We start from the raw sequence: 19,621 nt of genomic DNA, 5'->3' as shown, positions 1-19,621 counted from the left end.
GGGACCCCCATGGAGACACATAAGCAGTGGTGGCAGTTGGGGACGTTTATTGAGGGGACATGGGGGGACACATTGGGATGGGGGGGGGACAGGAAGGTGTCATGTCCGTCCCCGTCTCCCCCCTCTGCTGCTGTGTCTCCCCTCACTCGGGCGGAGCCTCCAGGGGGCGCTGCAGCCGCTCCAGCTCTTCCGCCAGCCTGGGAGGGGGCGGGGACAGAGAGAGTGGGCGGGGCCACGAGGGACCCAGAGCATCCCACGATGGGGGGGGAACAACCCACCTGTCCCTGTGGCGCAGGTGGACCTGCCGCCGTCCAAGCTCCGCCCCCAAACGCTGCCGCGCCCCCTCCTCCTCCTGCTCCACCAATCGCCTGCGGGACCCAGGCGTTTGGGAGAGGCAGGGAGGAGGAGCCAGGGAGACTCAGGTGCTGGGAGGGGGTGGAGCCAGGCGTCCAAGGGGGCGGAGCCAGGCATCCAGGCACTCACATGGCCACATAGGCTTCGGGTCCCAGCTGCTCCTCTGCCTCCAGCAGGTGGCGCTCTATGGGGGGGGGGCGGAGCCTGTCACCACCCACAGGGGAGCCAGGCATCCACGGGGGGTGGAGCCAGGCGCCTGGGGGGTGGAGCCAGACCTCCGTGGGGGAGGAGTCAGGCCTCCGTGGGGGCGGAGCCACAGGCACCCAGGGGGCTCACCCTGGCTCAGCAGCTTCTCCCGTGCCTCCTCCAGTTGCACCAGTTCAGCCTCCAACTGGGCGGGGGTCTACAGGAGAGGGGACACAGGGGTGGGGAGGAGGGGACACCCCAGGGGTGGGGGAGAGGGGACGCAGAGGTGGGGGGGACGGGACACCCCAGGGGTCCGGGGCTCACGTGCGCTTCACGCAGGTGTTTGTGTTCCTCCGTGATGTCATCGAGCTGCTGCCAGAACTCCTGCCTGCAGGGGCGGGTGAGACAGGTGTCATGTGACACGCATGTCACGTGACACACACCCCCCGAGTTGCCCCCCCCCACCTTTGTCCCCGACGCAGGTGACGCAGGCGTTCCCGCTGCTCCTCCGCCCCCTCCAGGTCCTGCTGGCGGCTTAGGCACAGGCCCTGGCGCCTGTTGGGTCAGGGGTCAACAGGGGGTCAGGGGTCATGGGGGTCAAGGGCCAGGGGCAAGGTCAGTGGGGGTTGGGGGTGGGCAGGGGGCACTGAGGGGTCACCAGGGGAGGGCTGAGGGGCAGAGGTCATCAGGGGCAAGGGTCAGGAGTCAACCGGGGGTCTTGGAGGGGGCAAGGGTCACCAGGGTGGGGGGGCAGAGAGCACTTGGGGTCAGAGGGCACCAGGGGTCACCAGGGGATTGGAGGGCTCAGAGGTCACTAGGCTGCTAGGGGTCACTGAAGGTGTCAGGGGCCACCAGGGTGCCAGGGGTTCTTGGAGGGGTCAGAGGTCACCAGAGTGTGAGGGGTCACCAGAGGGCTGCAAGGTCAGAGGTCACTCAGGTGCCAAGGATCAGGGGTCACCAGGTATATTCGAGGGGTCAGAGGTCACCGGCGGGAGGGGTTGGGGGGCCATGGGCACAGATGGGGTCAATGAGGGGGAGGGTGTCAGAGGGGGACCCTGGGCGTCTCCTACTCACCTTTGACCTTCGGCCTCCACCTCCTCCCTGCGCAACCGTGCCACCCGCAGCGCCTCTGCCAGGGGAGGGGACCCAGACATCCAGGGGAGGGTCCTCACCCCCCCCCCGCCCCCCCCCCAAAAAAAGAGACCCAAGCATCCAGCCCCAGTGCATGCTGGGAAGTTGGCGTGACTGCCGCCTCACCTTGCTTCTGCTGCCAGAGCCCTTCCAGCGCCGCCTGACGCTCTTCCACTGCGGGGAGGGGGATCAGCGCCCGGACGCTTCGGTATGTGTCCCCGGACATCTGGGTCCCGTCCCCATCTCCCCCCCCCAGCGCCTCGGTCCCCTCCCTGGGACGACTCACGTTGTTCCAGGTGCCGTCGCAACCCCTCGCTCTGTCCTTGCGCCTCCGCCGTCTCCCGCGCCAGGACCTGACGGGCTGTGAGGGGGTGTCGGGGACACGGACGTCGCGGGGATGGAATAGAGGGAGGGGGGACATGGAGGACACGATGGGGACAGGGGAAGGGGTCGTCGTGTGTCCGTCCCCCCAGCGCTCACCTCGGTGCAGGCTGCGGATCCGCACCAGCAGTGCCTCCAGCCGTGGACCCCCCGCAGGGGGACAAGGGACACCTTGGTGGGGGGACGACATGACAGACAGTGACATTCGTGTTCCTCGGGGGAGAAACCTGCATCTGCGTCCCGGGGGACATGGCCGCCAGCGCCCCTCACCGTGTGGCTCACCGTCCATCGCCGCAGCCTGAGGGGACACAGGTGACAATGGTGGCCAGCGGTCGTCTGCTGTCCCCTCTCATGTCCCCTTGTCACCCGATTCTGTCCCCTCTTCCTCCATGTCTTGGCCCCTCTTCCCACCATTCTCTGTCCCTGCTTCCTGCCATTTTCTGCCCCTTCTTCCCCCTTGTTCTATCTCCTCTTCCCGCCATTTACTGCCACTTCTTCTGTCCCTTTTCTGTCACGTTTCCTCAATTTTCTGTCACCTCTTCCTGCCATTTTCTGCCACCTCTTCCCACCATTTTGTCTCCCTTCTTCCCCTCCTTTTCCGTCCATTTCTTGTTCTGTCTTCCCTCCATTTTCCCCTCCCCCTTCCTCCTCTTTTCCATCCCCTCTTCCCCATATTTTTTGTCACGTTTCCCTCCGATTTCTCTCCTCTCTTCCCCCTTTTCTGTCCCTTTTCCCCTCCATTTCTTGTCCTGTCTTCCCCCCCTTTTCTGTCCCCCCTTCCTGCCATTTTCTGCCATGTCTTTCCTCTATTTTCTGCCCCCCTCATCCCCCTCTTTTCTGTCCCATCTTTCCCCCTCTTTTCTGTCACCTTCACCCCCCATCTGTCAACTCTTCCTGCTCTATTTTGTCACCTTCCCCCCTCTTTTCTGTATCCTTTTCCCTCCATTTTCTGCCACCTCTTCCCCCTCTTTCCTGTCACGTCTTGCCTCCATTTTCTCTTCCCTCTCCCCCCTTTTCCATCCCCTCTTCCCTGTATTTTCTGTCATATTTCCCTCTATTTTTCTACCCTTCGCCCCCTTTTCTGTCACATTTTCCCACCATTTCTTGGCCCATCTTCCCTCCATTTCTTGTCGCTTCTTCCCCACTTTTCTGTCTTCTCTTCCCCCCTTTCTGTCACATTTTCCCTCCACTTTGTCACCTCTTCTCCCTCCATTTTCTGTGACCTCTTCCAGCCTTCTCTGTCCCCTATTCCCTCTCTTCCGTCATATTTCGCTTCCATTTTCTGTCACCTCTTCCACATCTTGTCTATCACTTCTTCCCACCATTTTCTGCTTTCCTCCTTTTTGTCTCCTCTTCCCTCTCCATTTTCTGCCACCTCTTGCCCCTTTTCTGTCCGCTCTTCCCCCCTTTTTCTATCACCTCTTCCTCCTCCATTTTCTGTCACCTCTTTCGCATCTTTTCTGTCAGGCTTCCCACCTTTTATGTGCCCTTTTCCCCCCATTTTCTGTCACGTTTTCCCTCCATTTTCTTACCCCTTTTTGCACTCCATTTTCTGTCACCTCTTCCCCCTCAATTCTATCGCCTTTCCCACATCTTTTCTGTCCCCTCCTCCTGCCATTTTCTGTCCCCTTTTCACCCTCTTTTCTGTCATGTTTCCCTCCATTTTGTCACCTCTTCCCTCCATTTTCTGTCCCCTCTTCTCCTTTGTTTCTGTCCCCTCTCCCCTCTTGTTTCTGTCACCTCTTCCCTCCATTTTCTGTCAGCTCTTCCCTCCAATTTGTCCCCTTTCGTCTCCAATTTCTGTCCCCACTTCCTGCCTTTTCTGTCTCCTGTTCACCCTCTTTTCTGTCATGTTTCCCTCCAATTTCTGTCACATCATCCCTCCATCTTCTGTCCCCTCTTCCCTCCATTTTCTGTCCCCACTTCCTGCCTTTTCTGTCCCCTTTTCACCCTCTTTCCTGTCATGTTTTCCTTCCCTTTCTGTCTCCTTTTCCCTTCATTTTCTGTCACCTTTCCCCCCGTTTCTGTCCCCTCTTCCCCCTTGTTACCTCTTCCCTTCAATTTCTGTCCCCACTTCCTGCCTTTTCTGTCCCCTTTTCACCCTCTTTCCTGTCATGTTTTCCTTCAATTTCTGTCTCCTCTTCCCTTCATTTTCTGTCACCTTTTCCCCCATTTCTGTTACCTCTTCCCTCCATTTTGTCCCCTTTTCCCCCTTGTTTGTTACCTCTTCCCTCCAGTTTCTGTCCCCACTTCCTGCTTTTTCTGCCTCCTGTTCACCCTCTTTTCTGCCACGTTTCCCTCCATTTTCTGTCACCTCTTTCCCCTCGTTTCTGTCCCCTCTTCCCTCCATTTTCTGCCACCTCTTCCCTCCAATTTCTGTCCCCACTTCCTGCCTTTTCTGTCTCCTGTTCACTCTCTTTTCTGCTACGTTTCCCTCCAATTTGTCACATCATCCCTCCATCTTCTGCCCTCTTGTCCCCGTTTCTGTCCCTTTTTCACCCCATTTTCTGTCCCCTCTTCCCGCTCGTTTGTCCCCTTCCCTCCATTTTCTGTCACCTCTTCTCCCTTCTGTCCCCTCTTCCTCCCTCATCCCTCGACCCACTACACCCCCCCGCCCCGTGACCTCACCCCTCATGACATCACCGATGCATGATGTCACCTGTCGCAGCAGCCCCACCCCTCCTCTGGTGAGTCCCCCCCAGCTCCCCGGACCCCAGCATCAGCCCCATCTCCCCCTCCCGGCCCTGACACAGGGGACACTTTTCTCCAGCGGCATTTTATTCCCCACCCTGGGGCCAAGGAGGGGCTCAGCCCTCGGCCTCGGCCCCTTCGGAGCGGGCGGGGGTAGCACAGTATGGCGGAGGGTAGCGGATGAAGAGCCAGTCCTCCTCCTTCTTCAGCCAGCGCAGCAGCTTGGTGAGGACCCCGATGGCTCCCGCCTTCGTCACCAGTGGGCTGAAGCAGCCGTACAGCTCGAATTTGCTCGTCACCTGCACCCGGGGAGGGAACCGGTGCCTCCGTTAACTCTGGACGCTACTGACGGCGCCACCAGTGAGCATCCCTTGTTAACTACTGGTGCCTTGACCAGCAAGCACCCCGATTAAGTCATGATGCTCCCAATGAGCTCCCCCGTTAACTCTGAAACCCACTGATGGCACCGCAAGCAAGTACCTCTGTTAACTCTGGAACCCGCTGATGGTGCTGTCAGCAAGCAACTCCAATAATTGATGGTGCTGCCACAGAGCACCTGTGATGGCACCAGGAGCAAGTGCCCCTGTTAACTCTAGGACCTACTGACGGCACTGCCCGTAAGTGCCCCAGTTAACCCTGGAACCTACTAATGGCACTACCAGCAAGTACCACTGTTAACTGATGGCAGTGCCAGCCAGCAACCCCCATTAAATCTGGAACTTAGTGACAGAGCCAGGAGTGAGTACTCTCTGTTAACTCTGGGACCTACTGATGGCACTGCTAGTGAGTACTACTGTTAACCGATGGTGCTGCCAGTAGGCAGCCCTGTTAAGTCTGAAACTTACTGATGGCACCACAACTCAGCACTCCTGTTAACTCTGGAACCTACTGACAGTGCTGCCAGCCAGCCACCCCGGTTAACTCTGGAACCTACTGACAGCACCACAGGTGTGCAGTCCCTGTTAACTCTGAAACCTGCTGACAAAGTTGTGAGTGAACACTCCCTGTTAACTCTGGAACTTACTGACAGGGTTGACAGTGAGCATCCCTGTTAACTCTGGAACCTACTAACACCTATAGCCAGCAACTCCTGTTAACTCTGGAACCTACTGACAGTGCCACCAGCAGGCACCCCATGTTAACCCTGGAACCTACTGACAGCACCTCCACCCAGCAACTCCTGTTAACTCTGGAACCTAATGACAGAGCCGTGAGTGAACACCCTCTGTTAACTCCAGAACCTACTGATGGCTCCCCCCGCCCCAGCTTACCCAAGCCAAGAGTGTCTCCTTCTCAGCCACGTGGTAAAGGAGGCGCAGGGGCCGGTGGGGGCTGTGCACGCGGCTGTGCAGGTAGTGGTACAGGTCGAAGAGCCGGTGTTGTTCCTCCTCGCTGGTGTAGGGGTCCTCCAGCTCAGGGCTGAACCCGGGGCAGGGGACACAGGTGTCAGGTGCATGACAGGTGACACGCCCCCACCTCGCCCCATTTTGGGGTGCCCCCCGCCCCGCACCTCGTAAACTGCGGCAGCTGCTGCATCTCCTCCGGCCCCTCCAAGGGCTTGTAAAGAAAATGGCGGAGCTCGGGGGCGCCGGGGCGGGTGGGGCCGTACCCCGCCCCTCCCCGTACCGCCGCCCCCAGCTCCCCCAACCACCCCTGTGCCCGCAGCATCTCCTCCAAACGCCGCCGGCATCCCGCCGCTGCATAGAACCCCTCACGCTCCGTCGACAGCAGGATGAGCGTCACCCCGCCAGTGCCGCTGCCGCCTTCCTCCTCCTCTTCCTCGCCCAGCGCCGCCGCGTAGGCATAGAAATAGCCATCGGGGTTGAAGCGGGGTAAACAGACGGGGGTCCACACTTCGCCCGCCCCCACCCCACTCCCCAAAAGATTGAGGAGGAGGTGAAGGTCGCTGGCGCACAACCGGCCGCCTTCCGCCAAAGCCCGCTGCCGTGCCGCCGTCACCAACCGCCCGCCGGCCGCCAACAAAGCCAAAGCAGGGGCGGGGACAGCAGCGGCGGCGGCGCGGCGAAGAGCTCCCGAAACCGCCCGCCGAAGGGCTGCCGGAAGGGGCAGGCAACGAGCTGCTCCCAACAACAACCGCCCATCTGCTGCTGCGCCAGATAGGAGACGATCGAGGACAGCTTCGGCGCCAGCGAGGAGACGCCGGAGATCGTAACCGCGTCGGCGGGCAAATACGCGGGCGATACCGCCGCGGGTGAGGAGGCTGAGGATTTGCTCATGGACGAAGGCCAGTTCCCGCCGTAGCTGCGCCGCTGATTGCCGCGTGCGGGACACCGACACCAGCAACAAGGGTCCGCGCTGCTCGAACACCAAAGTCCGGTCCTCTGCAGTTGTGGGGGGACACATGCTACAGCAGTGGGTGGGGGTGTGGCGGTTTGGGGGTGCCCCACCCCACCTCTTTGCTGTTAACCCCTCCCTTACCAGAACAGATGGCGCGAATGGCGTTGCCGCCGCTCTGGATGAAGGAGACAAGTGCCATCATGACGCCCATGGTGGCTGCCAACGCTTCTTCATTACCGTGACGGGAGTAGATGGGTTTCCCCGCCTCGCTCAACACGAAGACGTGCTTCCGCCGGCAACGCCACCCCGCCGCCGTCACGTCCTCTTCCCCGCCGCGCCGGCATCCCGGGGACGTCATGGCCGCCACCGTCGTCACCGCTGCCGTCACCTCCTCCTCTTCCCCGGCGTGCTGACACCCAGAGGACGTCATGGCCGCCGGTACTGCCGCCGGTGATACCTCTTCTTCCTTGTCGTGACGGTAATCCGGGGACGACACGGCCACCGCCGGCTCCGTCAGGTCGGCCTCCGCCGTGTCTGTGACAGTGACGGGGTGACAACGGGGGGGGACGGGACACACACGGGGCGGGGGGGATGGGGGACACTCCAGGCGTCCGCGGCCTCACCTGGGGGCTGGGGGGTCCCTTTGCCGGGAGGGGAGCCGGCCGCTGCCATGGCCACCTAGGGAGGAGGGTCACGTGGGCCTGCAGGCCACACCCAAACACCTCGAGGGGGCAGGGCAGGCCCAGACCACGCCCACAGGACTGAGACCACGCCCACGGCCTTTGGTCACGCCCCTGAGCCCCACCTGAAGGGCATGGCCTGGGGGTGTGTGTCTCACCACTGGTCACGCCCCTGGGGGCTCTGGCCCCGCCCCATTCCACTAGGCACCGCCCCTGCAGAGCCTCACCCCCTGGGACATCATGTAACACCCCCCCATCTAGGCCACACCCCTCAAGGGGGAGGTCCCCGCTAAGCCCCACCCCCAGAGCAGTCACGCCCCCTGCCCCCGTGCCAAGCCACGCCCCTTTAGCCCTGCACCCCGAGGCTTCCCCTAGCGCCGCCCACCGGGGGGGGCTCCAGAGCCCCGCCCCCGGGAGAGCCCGCCGTGGCCCCGCCCCTCATCCAATCCCCGCCCCCTCACATTAAAGCCACGCCCTCCAGCGGGATCGCCCCCTCTCCTGCCGCCACGCGCCCCCCACCCGCCCCCTCCCCAGCCGCGGCTCCGCCCCCGCGCCGCGGCCCCGCCCCCGCCCTGGCCCCGCCCCGCCCCACTCACCCGCGCGGCCCCGCTCCCGCCGCCGCCGCCGCTTCCGGGGCTGCCGCGCCGCGCGCCCTTCGACGTCACCGCGCCGCGCCGCCCCGCCCCGCCAATCAGCGCCCGGCGCTGGCACAGGGGGCGCGGCCCGCCCACGCCGGCCAATCGAAGAGCTCGGGGCGGAGCCTGCCGCTGTGCCTGGCCTGTGACGTCACTTTTGGCGGGCTCCCCCTTTCTCCCCCTCTCCCCGCCAACTCCCCCTCGTGACGTCCCCTCCCGGCCGCACGACTTCACTCGCCCCTTGTGACCTCACGCGGGAGGGGCGGGGCCGGGACACTCAGAGCCCCGTGACCCGGATGCCTGGGTCCTCTCTAACCCCGCCCCCCGCCCTATAGGGGCCATAGGTTCCCCCCCCCAGAGCCCTACAGGGGATCGTATGGGGGCTATAGGGACCCCCCGGGGCCTTATAGGGGCCATAGAGACCCCCCCCCCCGGGTCCTATAGAGGCTACAGGTACCCCTCCTGTGCCCTATGTGGGCTCATATAGGAGCTATAGGGACCCCTAGGGGCCTATAGGGGCCATAAGTACCCCCCCGGGCCCTATGGAGGCTCCCCTGGCCCCTACAGGAGCTATAGGGACCAGCCAAGATGGGCTATGGTAGACCCCCTGGGCCCTATAGGAGCTATAGGGACCCCAAATGTGCTATAGGAGCCCCCAATCAGCACTATAGAGGACCCCACGTAGGAGCTATCAGGCTGCCCCAGCGCACTACAGGGTCTGTAAGATCACTCCTCTCCCCCTCCAAGCCTCTATAGGGTCTATAGGGCCTCTCCTCAGTATACTACAGGAGCTATAGGGGACACCCCCCTCCACCCCAGGCACTATAGGGATACCCACACTGAGGGAGCTATAGGGACCCCCAGGGCTCTATAGAGGCTATACAGATACAACCCCCCAAGATGCTACAGGACCTATAGGGAGCTCAAGAAGTTCTATAGAGGCTATATGCCCCCCCATGCTATAGGGACTGCTAGAAGCTCTATGGGGGCTAAAAAGCCTCCCCCCTTCGATGCTACAGGTGCTATAGGGACCCCTAGGGCTCTATAGGACCTATACAGCCCCCCCCAAAGCTGCTGCCATAGAGACCCCCCTGGGGCCTCAATAGGACCCATTGGGACCCCCAGGGCTCTATAGGTGCTACGAGGGGGCGGGGCTTAGCAAACGGAGGGGCGTGGCCTGTGAGACTGCACCGTCCTCCCCGTGTTTGGGGCGGGGCCAGGACATGGGGTGGGCGGGGCCAGAACCCGAGGGGGCGGGGCCGACACTTCCTACCCCAGGAAACGGGAAGCGCAAAGAAGGACCCAAACGTCCGGGGGGGCCCCCAGAGTTCGGGGGGTCCCCTCTCACCCCTCCTCCCCCCGATCACGTGAGTCCCGGATGCCTTTGGGGGGGGGGTGGGGGGTGGGGAGGGGACACCCGGACACCTGGGTGCCCTTTTGGGGTGGGTGGGGGTGACCCGGAGGCCTGGGTGCCCCCCCTCCCCTCCCCCCCAGGAGCCTGTTGGTGCCAGCGGAGCCCCCCCCGTAATGGACGCCACCTACGCCGTGGTCAACAAAACCCGCCGGGGGGGCGGGGCCGGAGGACGAGACTCCACCCCTTTTGGACGAGAGACCGCCTCTTTTGACCGAGACCACGCCCCTTTCGGGAAAGACCCCGCCCCTCCGGGCACCCCTCCCTCCCTCCCTGGGAGCCCCCTGTGGCGCCCCTCCCCCACTCTGGCCGGTGAGTTTGGGGGGGGGGGGGGTTGGAGGGGTGCGGGAGGTGGACCCTACAGCATCCATATGACCCCTTCCCCCCATAGGTGTGCCTATGGGTCCCTCTCCAGACCCTATAGGGGATGGATGATCCCCCCCCCCCACCCTACAGGAGCCATATTGGCCAGTCCTGCACCCTATAGGTTCTATAGGGTTGTGTGTGTCCCCAGGTTCTATAGGGTCATGCCCCCCTTTGCACCCTATAGGTACTATAGGGTCCCCCTCCCTGCACCTTCTGGGTTCTATTGGATGCCCCCTCCTCACCGTACAGGTTCTATAGGGTATCACCCCCCTGTACCCTATAGGGTGTTTTCTGCTCTACCCTTTCCCCATGAGATGCCTCCAGTCTCTATAGGATCTATATGCTTCCTCCCTGACCCCTATAGAGACCACAGAAACACCACTCCACACCCCCTTGTGAAACACTTCTGATCCCTATGGAGTCTATACCTTCCCTCCCTGGGCCCTACAGGGTCTATGCAAGACCCACTGCACCCCCTCTATGGGACACTTCTGGTCCCTATAGGTTCCCTCTAGGGACCATATAGCACCCTCCTCAGGGTCTCTCTAAAGACCATATAACATGCCCCCACATTTCTATAGAGTCTATAGGTTCCCTCTAAAGACTGTATAACTCTCCCCCCATAGACTCTAAGGACCATATAACCCACCAACTCTATAGATTCTCTCTAACAACCATATAACATCCCCCCACCCTATAGGTTGTCTCTAAACACCATATATGCCCCCCAGCTCTATAGGTTCCCTCTAAGGACTGTATAAGCTCCTCTTCTCCTCTATAAGGACCCTATAACACCCCTGCCCCCTGCTCTACAGGATCTATAGGTTCCCCATAGAGCTCTAACCTCCCCCCTGCCCCCTGCAGCCTCCCCCCAACCTGGTGACGGCGCCTACGAGGTCGTGACCCCCCACGGGGACCCCAGCAGCACCCCATGTCTCGGTGAGCACCCGGCAGGGGGGGACGATGACCCAGGTGTCCTTGGGGGGGGACACAGGGGACATACATGACCCCTCCCCAGGCATCTGTCCCTCTCCCTCCTAATTCCACCCCCCCCACCACCACTTTCCAATTCTAGGATTTAATTTCCGGATCGGGAAGCCCAAAGGACCGCGGGAACCCCCAGCCGAATGGTCCCGGGTGTGAGGAAGGGGTCTGGATGCCTTGAGCGGGGGGTGGGGGGGTGGTCCCATTCTCCCCCCCAACCCCCCCAAACCCCCTGGTGGGGGAGGGGCCACAGAAAGACCCAATGAATCAGTTTGGAAGCATGAAAAATAAGAGAATTAAAAAATTTATTAGAAACAAAACCAAGATATTGAGAGACGCAAGTGTCCCGGGGGTGGGCACCCAAGTGTCCGGGGGGGGCACCCAGGCATCCGGGGTCATTGGGCGCTGAGGAGGCGGCGTTTGGGGGCGGTGGCGGTGTAGGGGTGCCAGCGCCATTCCACGTCGGCCGCGTCCCCCTGCTCCAGGGTCCCCAGGCGGATCAGATAGGCTGGGGAGGGGACATTAGGGACATGTTGGGGATCGTTGGGGATGTGGGGGGGTCGTTGGGGACATTTGTGGGGTCGCTGGGGACACTCACGGCGCAGCTGGAACCGGGGTCCCACCTCTTCCAGCTCCACTGTCTTCCCCTGACGCCGGTAAACATGGTTTCTGCAGGGGAGGGGAACGTTGAGGAGGGGGTGGGGGTCACGGAGAAGGGGGTGGGAGGACACACGGGGGACGCCGAGGTTTTCAGCCCCCGTGTCCCCATGTCACCCACCGGACTAAAATGACATCATCCTCGTTGGCAAAGGTGACCACGCGGCGGCTGTCGGGGCGGGGGACAGGGAAGAGGTGCTTCAGGATTGTCCCCACCTGGGGGAAGGGGGTGGGATGGGGGGTGTGTGTCACAAGGACCCCAAATATCCCCATGTCCCCCCACTGCCCTCCCAATATCCTCCTGTCCCCGATGTTCCCCCAAATCGCCCCCCCAAATGTTCCCCTGTCCCCACCTCTCCACCCACCCCATCACCCAGTGCCTCCCAGTGCTGCCAGTTTTCCCAGGCCCCTCGCACCCCCCAACGCTCCCAGTTTCCCCCCCATTGCTCCCAGTCTCCCCCCAGTGCCCTGTCCCTCCCAGTGCTCCTAGTTTCCCCAGTCCCCCCACACCCCCCAGCCCTCCCAGTGCCCCCAGTCCCCCCACCGTCCCCTACCCTGCGTCCCAGGGGGGAGTCGAGGCGCAGCAGCAGGAGATGGGGGGCCGCCAGGGGGGCCCCCCCCAGCCCCCCCCACCTCCTGCCGCAGCACTGCCCCACTGAGGGTGAAGTGGGCCGTGGGGCCGTGGGGCAGGTGACACAGGGACAGCCCGTCTGGGGACGAGAAAGGGGTGGGGCCTGAGCAGGACACACCCCCTCCCCAGCAGGCCCCGCCCCATTTTACCCCCCCCAGCCCCAAGGATGAGGTGCTTCCCCTTAGCCCCACCCCTTTCATTAGCCACACCCCCTAGAACACCCATCCGCCAAGCACCACCCATTTCTGCAAGCCACGCCCCCTTCCCAGTAAGCACCGCCCCCCAGCACAGGGCCTTCAGCCTTGCCCCCACAAAAGCCCCGCCCATTCACATCAACCACACCCCCTTCCCAGCAGGCACCACCCCCTCACTCCCCCCTTTCCCCCAGCACAGGGCAGCCCCCAGAGCCCAATCCCTTCCCCTTAGCCCCGCCCACCCCAACCCCACCCATTTCCACAAACCCCACCCCCTCCCCTCCGGCCCCACCCCCTTTCCCAGCATGCCGCGGGGCTCACCAGGCCTCCCCCGGGTCTCATGCAGCACCAGGAGGTCGGTGACACCGGCGGCCCGACACGCCCCCACCAACGCCCCCAGCTCCGCCCGGCCCCGGTTCATCCGCCGCGCTCCCGGGATTAGCAAGCACAGCTCCTGGGAAGAAAGGAGGCGGGGTCAGGACACATCCCCACCTCGGCCACGCCCCCCCCAGGCTCCACCCTCTCCTATCACCCTTCCTGTCCAACCATGGGTGCCTTCACCAGTGCTGGGCACTGCTGGGGGGGGGCGGGGCAGGGGTCACAGAGGGGCACGCCCACATCCCCACTAAGCCCCACCCATCCCACAGTCCCCACCTTCCCCTATACTCATACACACTGCCAGGATGGGAGACCAATGGAGGTGGAGCCTTGGACGGTCACGCCCACCTTCAGACCACACCCCCAGCAGCCCCCACCCACCCCAAGCTCCACCCCCACCCCTTTCCCAACATAAGCTCAACTCCCAGGGGCTGAAAAAGCCCCTCCCACTACCCCAAAGCCACACCCCCTCCCATGAACCCCGCCCCACCGGCCTAAGGCCACACCCCCTCCCCCAACAGCTCAGGGCTCTCCCATCACCACCCAGCACTCAAGGCCCGCCCATCCACAGGCCACGCCCCCACCGAGGAAAGAAGCCCCGCCCACCTTGGCAAAGACGCGGAGGCGGGAGCTGGGGTCACGGGAGGTCGTCACCATCACCTTGGGGGGCTCTAGCCCCGCCCACCGGTACTCGTCGTCTTGGCTACCAGAGGTGTCTGGGGGTGGGGCTTAGTCAGGCCACGCCCCCCCTCCCAGCGGGGGGTGGGGGGAGGGTGATGTTGAACCCTGGTTTGGGGGGAGTTCAGGTCAATTTGATGACCCAGTTTTGGGGGCACTTGGGGGGTTTTCAAGACTCGTGGGAGAGGGGTAGCAGGGTAAATTTGGGTGCTGTTTTGGCGGAGCATAGGACAAATTTAATCCCCATTTTTGGGGGGGCTAGGGATACCCCCCCCCCCCATTTTAGACAAAACCGGGGCAAATTTAACCACTGATTTAGGGGAAATTAAATCAACCCCACCCTTATTTTGGGGAGAAACAAGGCAAATTTGATCCCAAATTTCAGGAGGGGGAAAAGCCTCTCGCCATTTTGAGGTGTGTCCCCCAAAGAATTTGGGGGGGGGCCTCCACTCACCGTCCACCCCCGGCGTGTCGAACTCCAGCTCCTTCTGCAGGGCCAAGGCCTCGCGCCGCAGCTCCGTGGGCAGCAGCCGGTTCTCTGCGGGGACACACACGCAAAATTGGGGTGGGGGGGTCAGACAGGACCCCCAACATCCCCTCAGCCCCGCATCACCCCCCAAACCCTTAACACCCCAAGCCCCCCCTTAAACTCCCTTTTAATCCCCCCAAACCCCTCTTTACCCCTCCCAAGCCCACTTTAACTGCCCCAAACCCCCTCTTTAGCCCCCTCAAATCTCTCTTTGCTCCCCTCAGACCCCCCTTAGCCCCCCTAAACTCCTTTTTACCCCCAAACTCCCCTTTCTTCCCCTCAAACCCCCTTCCCCCTCTGAAGCTCCCATTAACCCCCTTTATGCCCCTCAAACTCCCTTTTAGCCCCCAAACTCGTCTTTACTCTCTCAAACCCCCTTTAAACCCCTTAAAACCCCTCCTCGTCCCCCCAAACCCGCTTTTACCCCCAAACCTCCCTTAACCCCCCCAACCCCCTCTTTGCTCCTCCAATCCCCCCCTTGAACTCCCCTTTACTCCCTCAAACCCCCTTTAACCCCCACAAACCCCTTTGTCCCCCCTCAAACCCCCACCTTAAAACTCCCTTTTACCCCCCCAAATCACTCTCTATCACACTCAAGGCCCCTTTAACCTCCCCCAAACCCCCTCCTCACCCCCCCCAAAACCCCCTTTATCACCCCCAAACCCCCTTTTAGCCTCCTTAGCCCCCCTTTTACCCCGCCAAACTCCCCTTCAGCCCCCTCAAACCCCCCTTCAAACCCCCAAAAGCCCCTTTAAACCCCCCCCAGGGCCCCCCCAACCCACCATCCAGCGCCTGCCGCAGTCTCTCTTTCTTATCCTGCTGTCTCCGAAGCCGATCCTCCTGCGCCCGGCGCTGCAGGTACTCACGGCGTTCCCGGGCTTGCCGGCGGAGCTGGGGGCGAAGAAGAGGTGACACGATGACATCAGAGGTGGATGTGATGATGTAAGAAGTGGGGGGAATGTGGGCAGAGTGGGTAGGGGGATGGGGGCACCCTGCGGGGGGGGAGGGCATGGGACTGGGAGCAGGATAGGGATACTGGGGGGGACTGGGGACACTGGGGCAATGTGGAAGGGGGGGAAAGGGGGATGGGGGGCACTGGGAGGGGGGTCATGGGTTACTGGGGAAGGTCATGAGGGGGAAGGGGGCACTGTGAGGGGACATGGGGATACTGGGGGGGGGTCATGGGGATGGGGGGTGGCAGGGGTTACTGGGGAGGACATGGGGGGGGGAGAGAGGGATGAGGGGCCCTGTGGGGGGACATGGGGACACCGGGGGTGTGTGGGGACCCTGGGGAGGGACATGGTGGGGGGCAGAGGGGTATGGAGGACACTGGGGGGGGGGGGGGGGGGCGTGTGGACACCAGGGTGCGCGTGGTCACCTGGGGGGGGGACACTGGGGGACCCCGGGAAGGGCACGGTGTGACATGGGGACCCTGGAGGGGGGGGGGGGGGGGAAGAAGACCCCCGCGACCCTACAACAACACCCACCCCATCCCCTTACCATGGTCGCAGCTTCTCGCTTCCCCACCGCTCACCACACGCCGGCACCTCCCAACAGCACCACCGCCGATTGGCTGGGCAGCGAGGGACCAATGGGAGCTCCCGGTGTTGCTGGAAAGGGGCGGGGCGAGTCCCCGGGGGGGCAGTCAAAGCTACGCCCTCAACCAAGATGGCGGCCGAGCCGGCTTCAGTCCGCCGCGCCGCCTGCCCTCAGCTAGGCACCGCCTCCCGCCCCGCCGCGCGTGTGATTGGTGGAGAAGAGGCGGGAGGCCACTGCTATTGGAGGAGGCGGCGACCCGGCGTGAAGCCGCGGCGCGGGCCGGGGTTTGGCGGCGGCGGCGGTGGCGGCAATGGAGGGTCGGTGAGGGGCCGGGGTGGGGTGGGGGATTATTTTGTTAGGGTCGCCTTGTGGGAGGGTGGGGGGTGTCAGCCATGGAGGGTTTGGTGGTGTAGGGTGTCCAGGGGAGGTGGGGGACACACACTCAGTGGTGGGGGGCTGTTTTGGTAGGGTCTCCTGTGACAGGGAGGGACTTGGGGGGTGTTTGTGTAGGGTCTCCTATGGTGGGGGGTGTTTATATTGGGGGGTGTGTGTGTTTATGAAGGGTTTCCCGTGGTGGGGGGTGTTTATATTGGGGGTGTTTATGTAGGGTTTCCCATGGTGGGGGTGTTTATATTGGGGGTGTTTATGTAGGGTTTCCCATGGTGGGGAGGTTTTCTGTGGGGGGTGTGTGTGTTTATGTAGGGTCTCCTATGGTGGGGGGTGTTTATTTGGGGGTGGGGTGGGGTGTTTTTATAGGGTGTGCTGTGGAAGAGTGTTTGTTTACGTAGGGTCTGTCCTGGTGTGGGGGGTTGTTTACATAGAATACCCCACGACGTGTGTTTCCATAGAGTCTCCCGCAGGTATTTGCTTACACAGGGTCTCCTGTGGGTGTTTATGTAGGGTCTTCCCTGGAAGTTTACTTGGGGTCTCCCACAGGTGTTTGTTTACGTAGGGTTTCCCACGTGAATGTTTACGTAGAGTCCCCCCTTTTTGTTTACATTGGAGCCCCCGTGGATGTTTCCGTAGGGTGCCCTATGGGTGTTTATATAGGGTCTCCTGTGAGTGTTTGTTTACATAGGATCTCCAACAGATGTTTGTCTATATAGGGTCTCCCATGGGTGCTTCTTTACATAGGGTCCCCTACGGATGCTTGTTTACGTAGGGTCTCCTGTGGCTGTTTCTGTAGGGCCATCGGCGCTGGACGCGGTAGTGCTGGAGCTGCTGGAGGCGCTGGAGACGCTGCAGCAGAAACGTCAGCTCCTCACACAGCTCCTGCGCCAGGTGGGGACGTGTCACCCCCCTTGGGGACACACTCGGGGACGTGTCACCCACCCTGGGGACACGTGCGGGGACGTGTCACCCCCCTTGGGGACACACTCGGGGACATGTCACCCACCCTGGGGACACGTGCAGGGACGTGTCACCCCCCTTGGGGACACACTCGGGGACATGTCACCCACCATGGGGACACATGCAGGGACGTGTCACCCACCCTGGGGACACGTGTGGGAATGTGTCACCCCCCTTGGACACACTCGGGGACATGTCACCCACCATGGGGACATGCGTGAGGACATGCCACCCCCCTTAGGGACATGTCACCTGCCACAGGGTCACACTTGGGGACATGCCACCTGCCAAGGAGACACAGCACGGGAATGTCGCCTGCCATGGGGACACAACTATGGCGGCATGTCCCCCCCTCCATGTCCCCAGGGGTGGCTGTCCCTGTCCCCATGTCCCCCCCCTGACCCCGTGTCCCTCCCCCTTGCTGTCCCCAGGGGTGGCTGTCCCTGTCCCAGGCCCGTTACTCCCTGGGGTGCCACCGCGTCTCGTCCCTGCAGTACGGGGCCACCATGGTCCCCCGCGTCCGCGTCCTCCCCAGGTAGGGGACACCGCGGGGGGGGGACAGAGGGGACATGGGGACACTTCGGGGGGACACGTGGGGTGAGGGGGTGACAGAGGTGTCCCCAAGGAGGGGGGGTGTGATAGCGGTGTCCCTTGTTTTGGGGGGGGGTGTGTGACATGGGGCTGGCCCCAGTTTGGGGGGGGGTGACACAGGGATGACACTGATGGGGGTGTGACACCGAGGGCATCAGTGACACCTGTGTCACCCCCCCCACCCCCCCAGGCAGGACCCGGGGGGACCCCCCTACTTTGAGGAGGTGCCAGGCACAGGAGGGGACCCTGAGGACCCTGACCCCCAGCAGGGGGGGGGCGATGGTAAAGGGGGGGGGGGGGGGGGGGATGTCCCATGGGTGCTGGGGGGGGTCCTGTGGGTGCTGGAGAGGAGCTGGAGGGGATTTGGGGTGCTGGGGGGGGGTCCTGGAGGGGTTCTAGGGGGGTCCCATGGGTGCTTGGGGAGGATTAGGGGGCTGGAGGGTATTTGGGGTGCTGAGGGGGGTCCTGTGAGTGCTGGGGGAGGATTGGGGTGCTGGGGGGGGCTCTGGGAGGGTCCCATGGGTGCTGCAGGGGGGATTTGGGGTGTTGGAGGGGGTTCTGGGGGGGGGGGGGGAGTTGGGGTGCTGGGGGGGTGTCCCCAATTATTTTGGGGGTGTCACTGACCTTTGCCTCCCCCCCACAGGGCTGCGGCAGCGCCGGGGTCCCCCAGAAAAAGGGGGTGCCCCCCCTCGCGCCCCCCCCCAATCCCCTGGCCTGGTTCGGGGTGCTGGTGCCCCCCAGCCTGCGGCAGGCCCAGGGCAGCTTCATCCAGGGTGAGTGGGGGTCCCCAAAACCTGGGAGGGGGGTCCCCAAGATCTGGGGAGGGATCCCCCAGAACCTGGGGGGGTCCTCAAAATCCTGGGGGGGTCGGTGCCCTGGAGTGTGCGTGTATGTCCCAAAACTCGGACACCCCCCCGCCAAAAGTCATGACCTTGTGTCACCTCTTTGTCCTTGTGTCCCCCACCCCCGTCCTTTTGTCACCTCAAATGTTGTCCCTGGTGACCCCTGACCCTCTCCGTGACCTCTGACCCCCACCCCATGTGTCACGTTCCCCAGGGGTGACGGTGGCGGTGGAGCTGGCGGGGCTGCAGAGCGCCGTGGCGGATGCCATCACCCGCTACCGCGCCCTCCTGCGCCGTAAGCGTCACCTCGACGGGGACGCCGGGACCCTCGGGGACATCGAGACCCTTGGGGACACCCAGACCACGGGTGACACGAGGAGCTCGGGGGACACCGAGACCCTCGGGGACATCAAGACCACCGGGACATCAGGTGACACCGAGACCCTCGGGGACACCCAGATCACGCGTGACACCGAGACGGCGGGGGACGCGGCGACGAACGGGGATGCAGGGACTGCGTGACGCAGGACACGTCCGCGGGGGACACGCTGACCCACGGTGACTCTTCCGCAGGTGACAGGGAGCCCCACCACGGTGACGGCGACATCAGCGCCACGGCCACACCGGTGCCGCCGCCCGCGCCCAACCCCCCAATAAAGGCGCCCAAGCGGCTGTTGGCTCCGTGTCACCCGCTGTCCCCAACCGTGTCCCCGCGCGTCACCCCCTCCCCTGGCAGCCATCTTGGTGCCACAGTCCCTCGGTGTCATCCGGCCGCCATCTTGATGTCACCTGGCAGCCATCTTGGTGCCACTTTGATGTCACTTGGCCACCATCTTGTGCCACTATCGTGTAACCTGGCTGCCATCTTGGTGCCACTATGTTGTCGCCAGGCAGCCATCTTGGTGCCACACCCCCATGGCGTCACATGGCAGCCATCTTGGTGCCACACCCCCATGGCGTCACGTGGCAGCCATCTTAGTGCCAACCCCTGTTGATGCCACCTGGCAGCCATCTTGGTGTCACATGACACCACCCAGCAGCCATCTTGGCCCCACCCACTGCCCCCGCCCCAGCGACGCGCAGGGCAGCGGCCATCTTTTTGCCAACGTCTATAT

General features: G+C 62.9%; 5 protein-coding genes and 1 long non-coding RNA gene across 7 annotated transcripts; 3 read left to right on the top strand and 3 right to left on the bottom strand.

Annotated features, from left to right (window-relative positions):
• Window positions 1–87: 87 nt before the first annotated feature.
• Window positions 88–2,662, bottom strand: LOC126035194 (synaptonemal complex central element protein 1-like). Of its 2 annotated transcripts, XM_049793354.1 has the most exons (11): window positions 2,323–2,662; window positions 2,152–2,223; window positions 1,958–2,032; window positions 1,798–1,845; window positions 1,615–1,669; window positions 1,006–1,095; window positions 865–928; window positions 691–757; window positions 484–538; window positions 279–368; window positions 88–197 (listed from the first exon to the last, which is right to left on the bottom strand). In XM_049793354.1, the coding sequence occupies exons 1-11, from the start codon at window positions 2,339–2,341 to the stop codon at window positions 143–145; spliced, it is 690 nt and encodes a 229-aa protein (XP_049649311.1). In that variant the 5' UTR covers window positions 2,342–2,662; the 3' UTR covers window positions 88–142. The 2 variants fall into 2 exon arrangements, with proteins under 2 accessions (XP_049649311.1, XP_049649312.1); XM_049793355.1 differs by lacking the exon at window positions 1,006–1,095.
• Window positions 2,663–4,809: 2,147 nt separating this feature from the next.
• Window positions 4,810–8,400, bottom strand: MON1B (MON1 homolog B, secretory trafficking associated). The gene is made up of 6 exons (XM_049793340.1): window positions 8,318–8,400; window positions 7,665–7,719; window positions 7,183–7,575; window positions 6,254–7,085; window positions 6,015–6,162; window positions 4,810–5,042 (listed from the first exon to the last, which is right to left on the bottom strand). Exons 2-6 carry the CDS (start codon window positions 7,711–7,713, stop codon window positions 4,860–4,862), a joined length of 1,605 nt encoding a protein of 534 aa, XP_049649297.1. The 5' UTR covers window positions 7,714–7,719; window positions 8,318–8,400; the 3' UTR covers window positions 4,810–4,859.
• A 1,179-nt stretch (window positions 8,401–9,579) lies between these two features.
• On the top strand, window positions 9,580–11,425 carry PTPN18 (protein tyrosine phosphatase non-receptor type 18). Its single transcript, XM_049793314.1, has 4 exons — window positions 9,580–9,723; window positions 9,851–10,079; window positions 10,998–11,072; window positions 11,209–11,425. Exons 1-4 carry the CDS (start codon window positions 9,580–9,582, stop codon window positions 11,274–11,276), a joined length of 516 nt encoding a protein of 171 aa, XP_049649271.1. The 3' UTR covers window positions 11,277–11,425.
• IMP4 (IMP U3 small nucleolar ribonucleoprotein 4) lies at window positions 11,409–15,750 on the bottom strand. Its single transcript, XM_049793349.1, is given in 10 exon segments — window positions 11,409–11,625; window positions 11,716–11,786; window positions 11,896–11,990; window positions 12,329–12,403; window positions 12,405–12,484; window positions 12,921–13,053; window positions 13,584–13,693; window positions 14,110–14,193; window positions 14,967–15,075; window positions 15,685–15,750. Coding segments are annotated over 10 exon segments (873 nt in total). The 5' UTR covers window positions 15,688–15,750; the 3' UTR covers window positions 11,409–11,512.
• Window positions 12,945–14,105, top strand: LOC126035203 (uncharacterized). The gene is made up of 3 exons (XR_007504865.1): window positions 12,945–13,073; window positions 13,549–13,664; window positions 14,041–14,105. It is a non-coding gene; the product is annotated as an uncharacterized LOC126035203 (long non-coding RNA).
• Window positions 15,751–15,956: 206 nt separating the features above from the next.
• CCDC115 (coiled-coil domain containing 115) lies at window positions 15,957–19,610 on the top strand. Its single transcript, XM_049793353.1, is given in 7 exon segments — window positions 15,957–16,040; window positions 16,910–17,004; window positions 17,505–17,608; window positions 17,855–17,946; window positions 18,308–18,356; window positions 18,358–18,437; window positions 18,721–19,610. Coding segments are annotated over 7 exon segments (735 nt in total). The 5' UTR covers window positions 15,957–16,033; the 3' UTR covers window positions 19,029–19,610.
• Window positions 19,611–19,621: the final 11 nt, after the last annotated feature.

Source organism: Accipiter gentilis, chromosome 38, assembly GCF_929443795.1.
Source record: "Accipiter gentilis chromosome 38, bAccGen1.1, whole genome shotgun sequence".
In the NCBI taxonomy this organism is placed as follows: Eukaryota; Metazoa; Chordata; class Aves; order Accipitriformes; family Accipitridae; genus Astur; species Astur gentilis.
The sequence above is the reverse complement of the archived record's forward strand: the minus strand, read 5'-3'. Positions and strand labels throughout refer to the sequence as shown.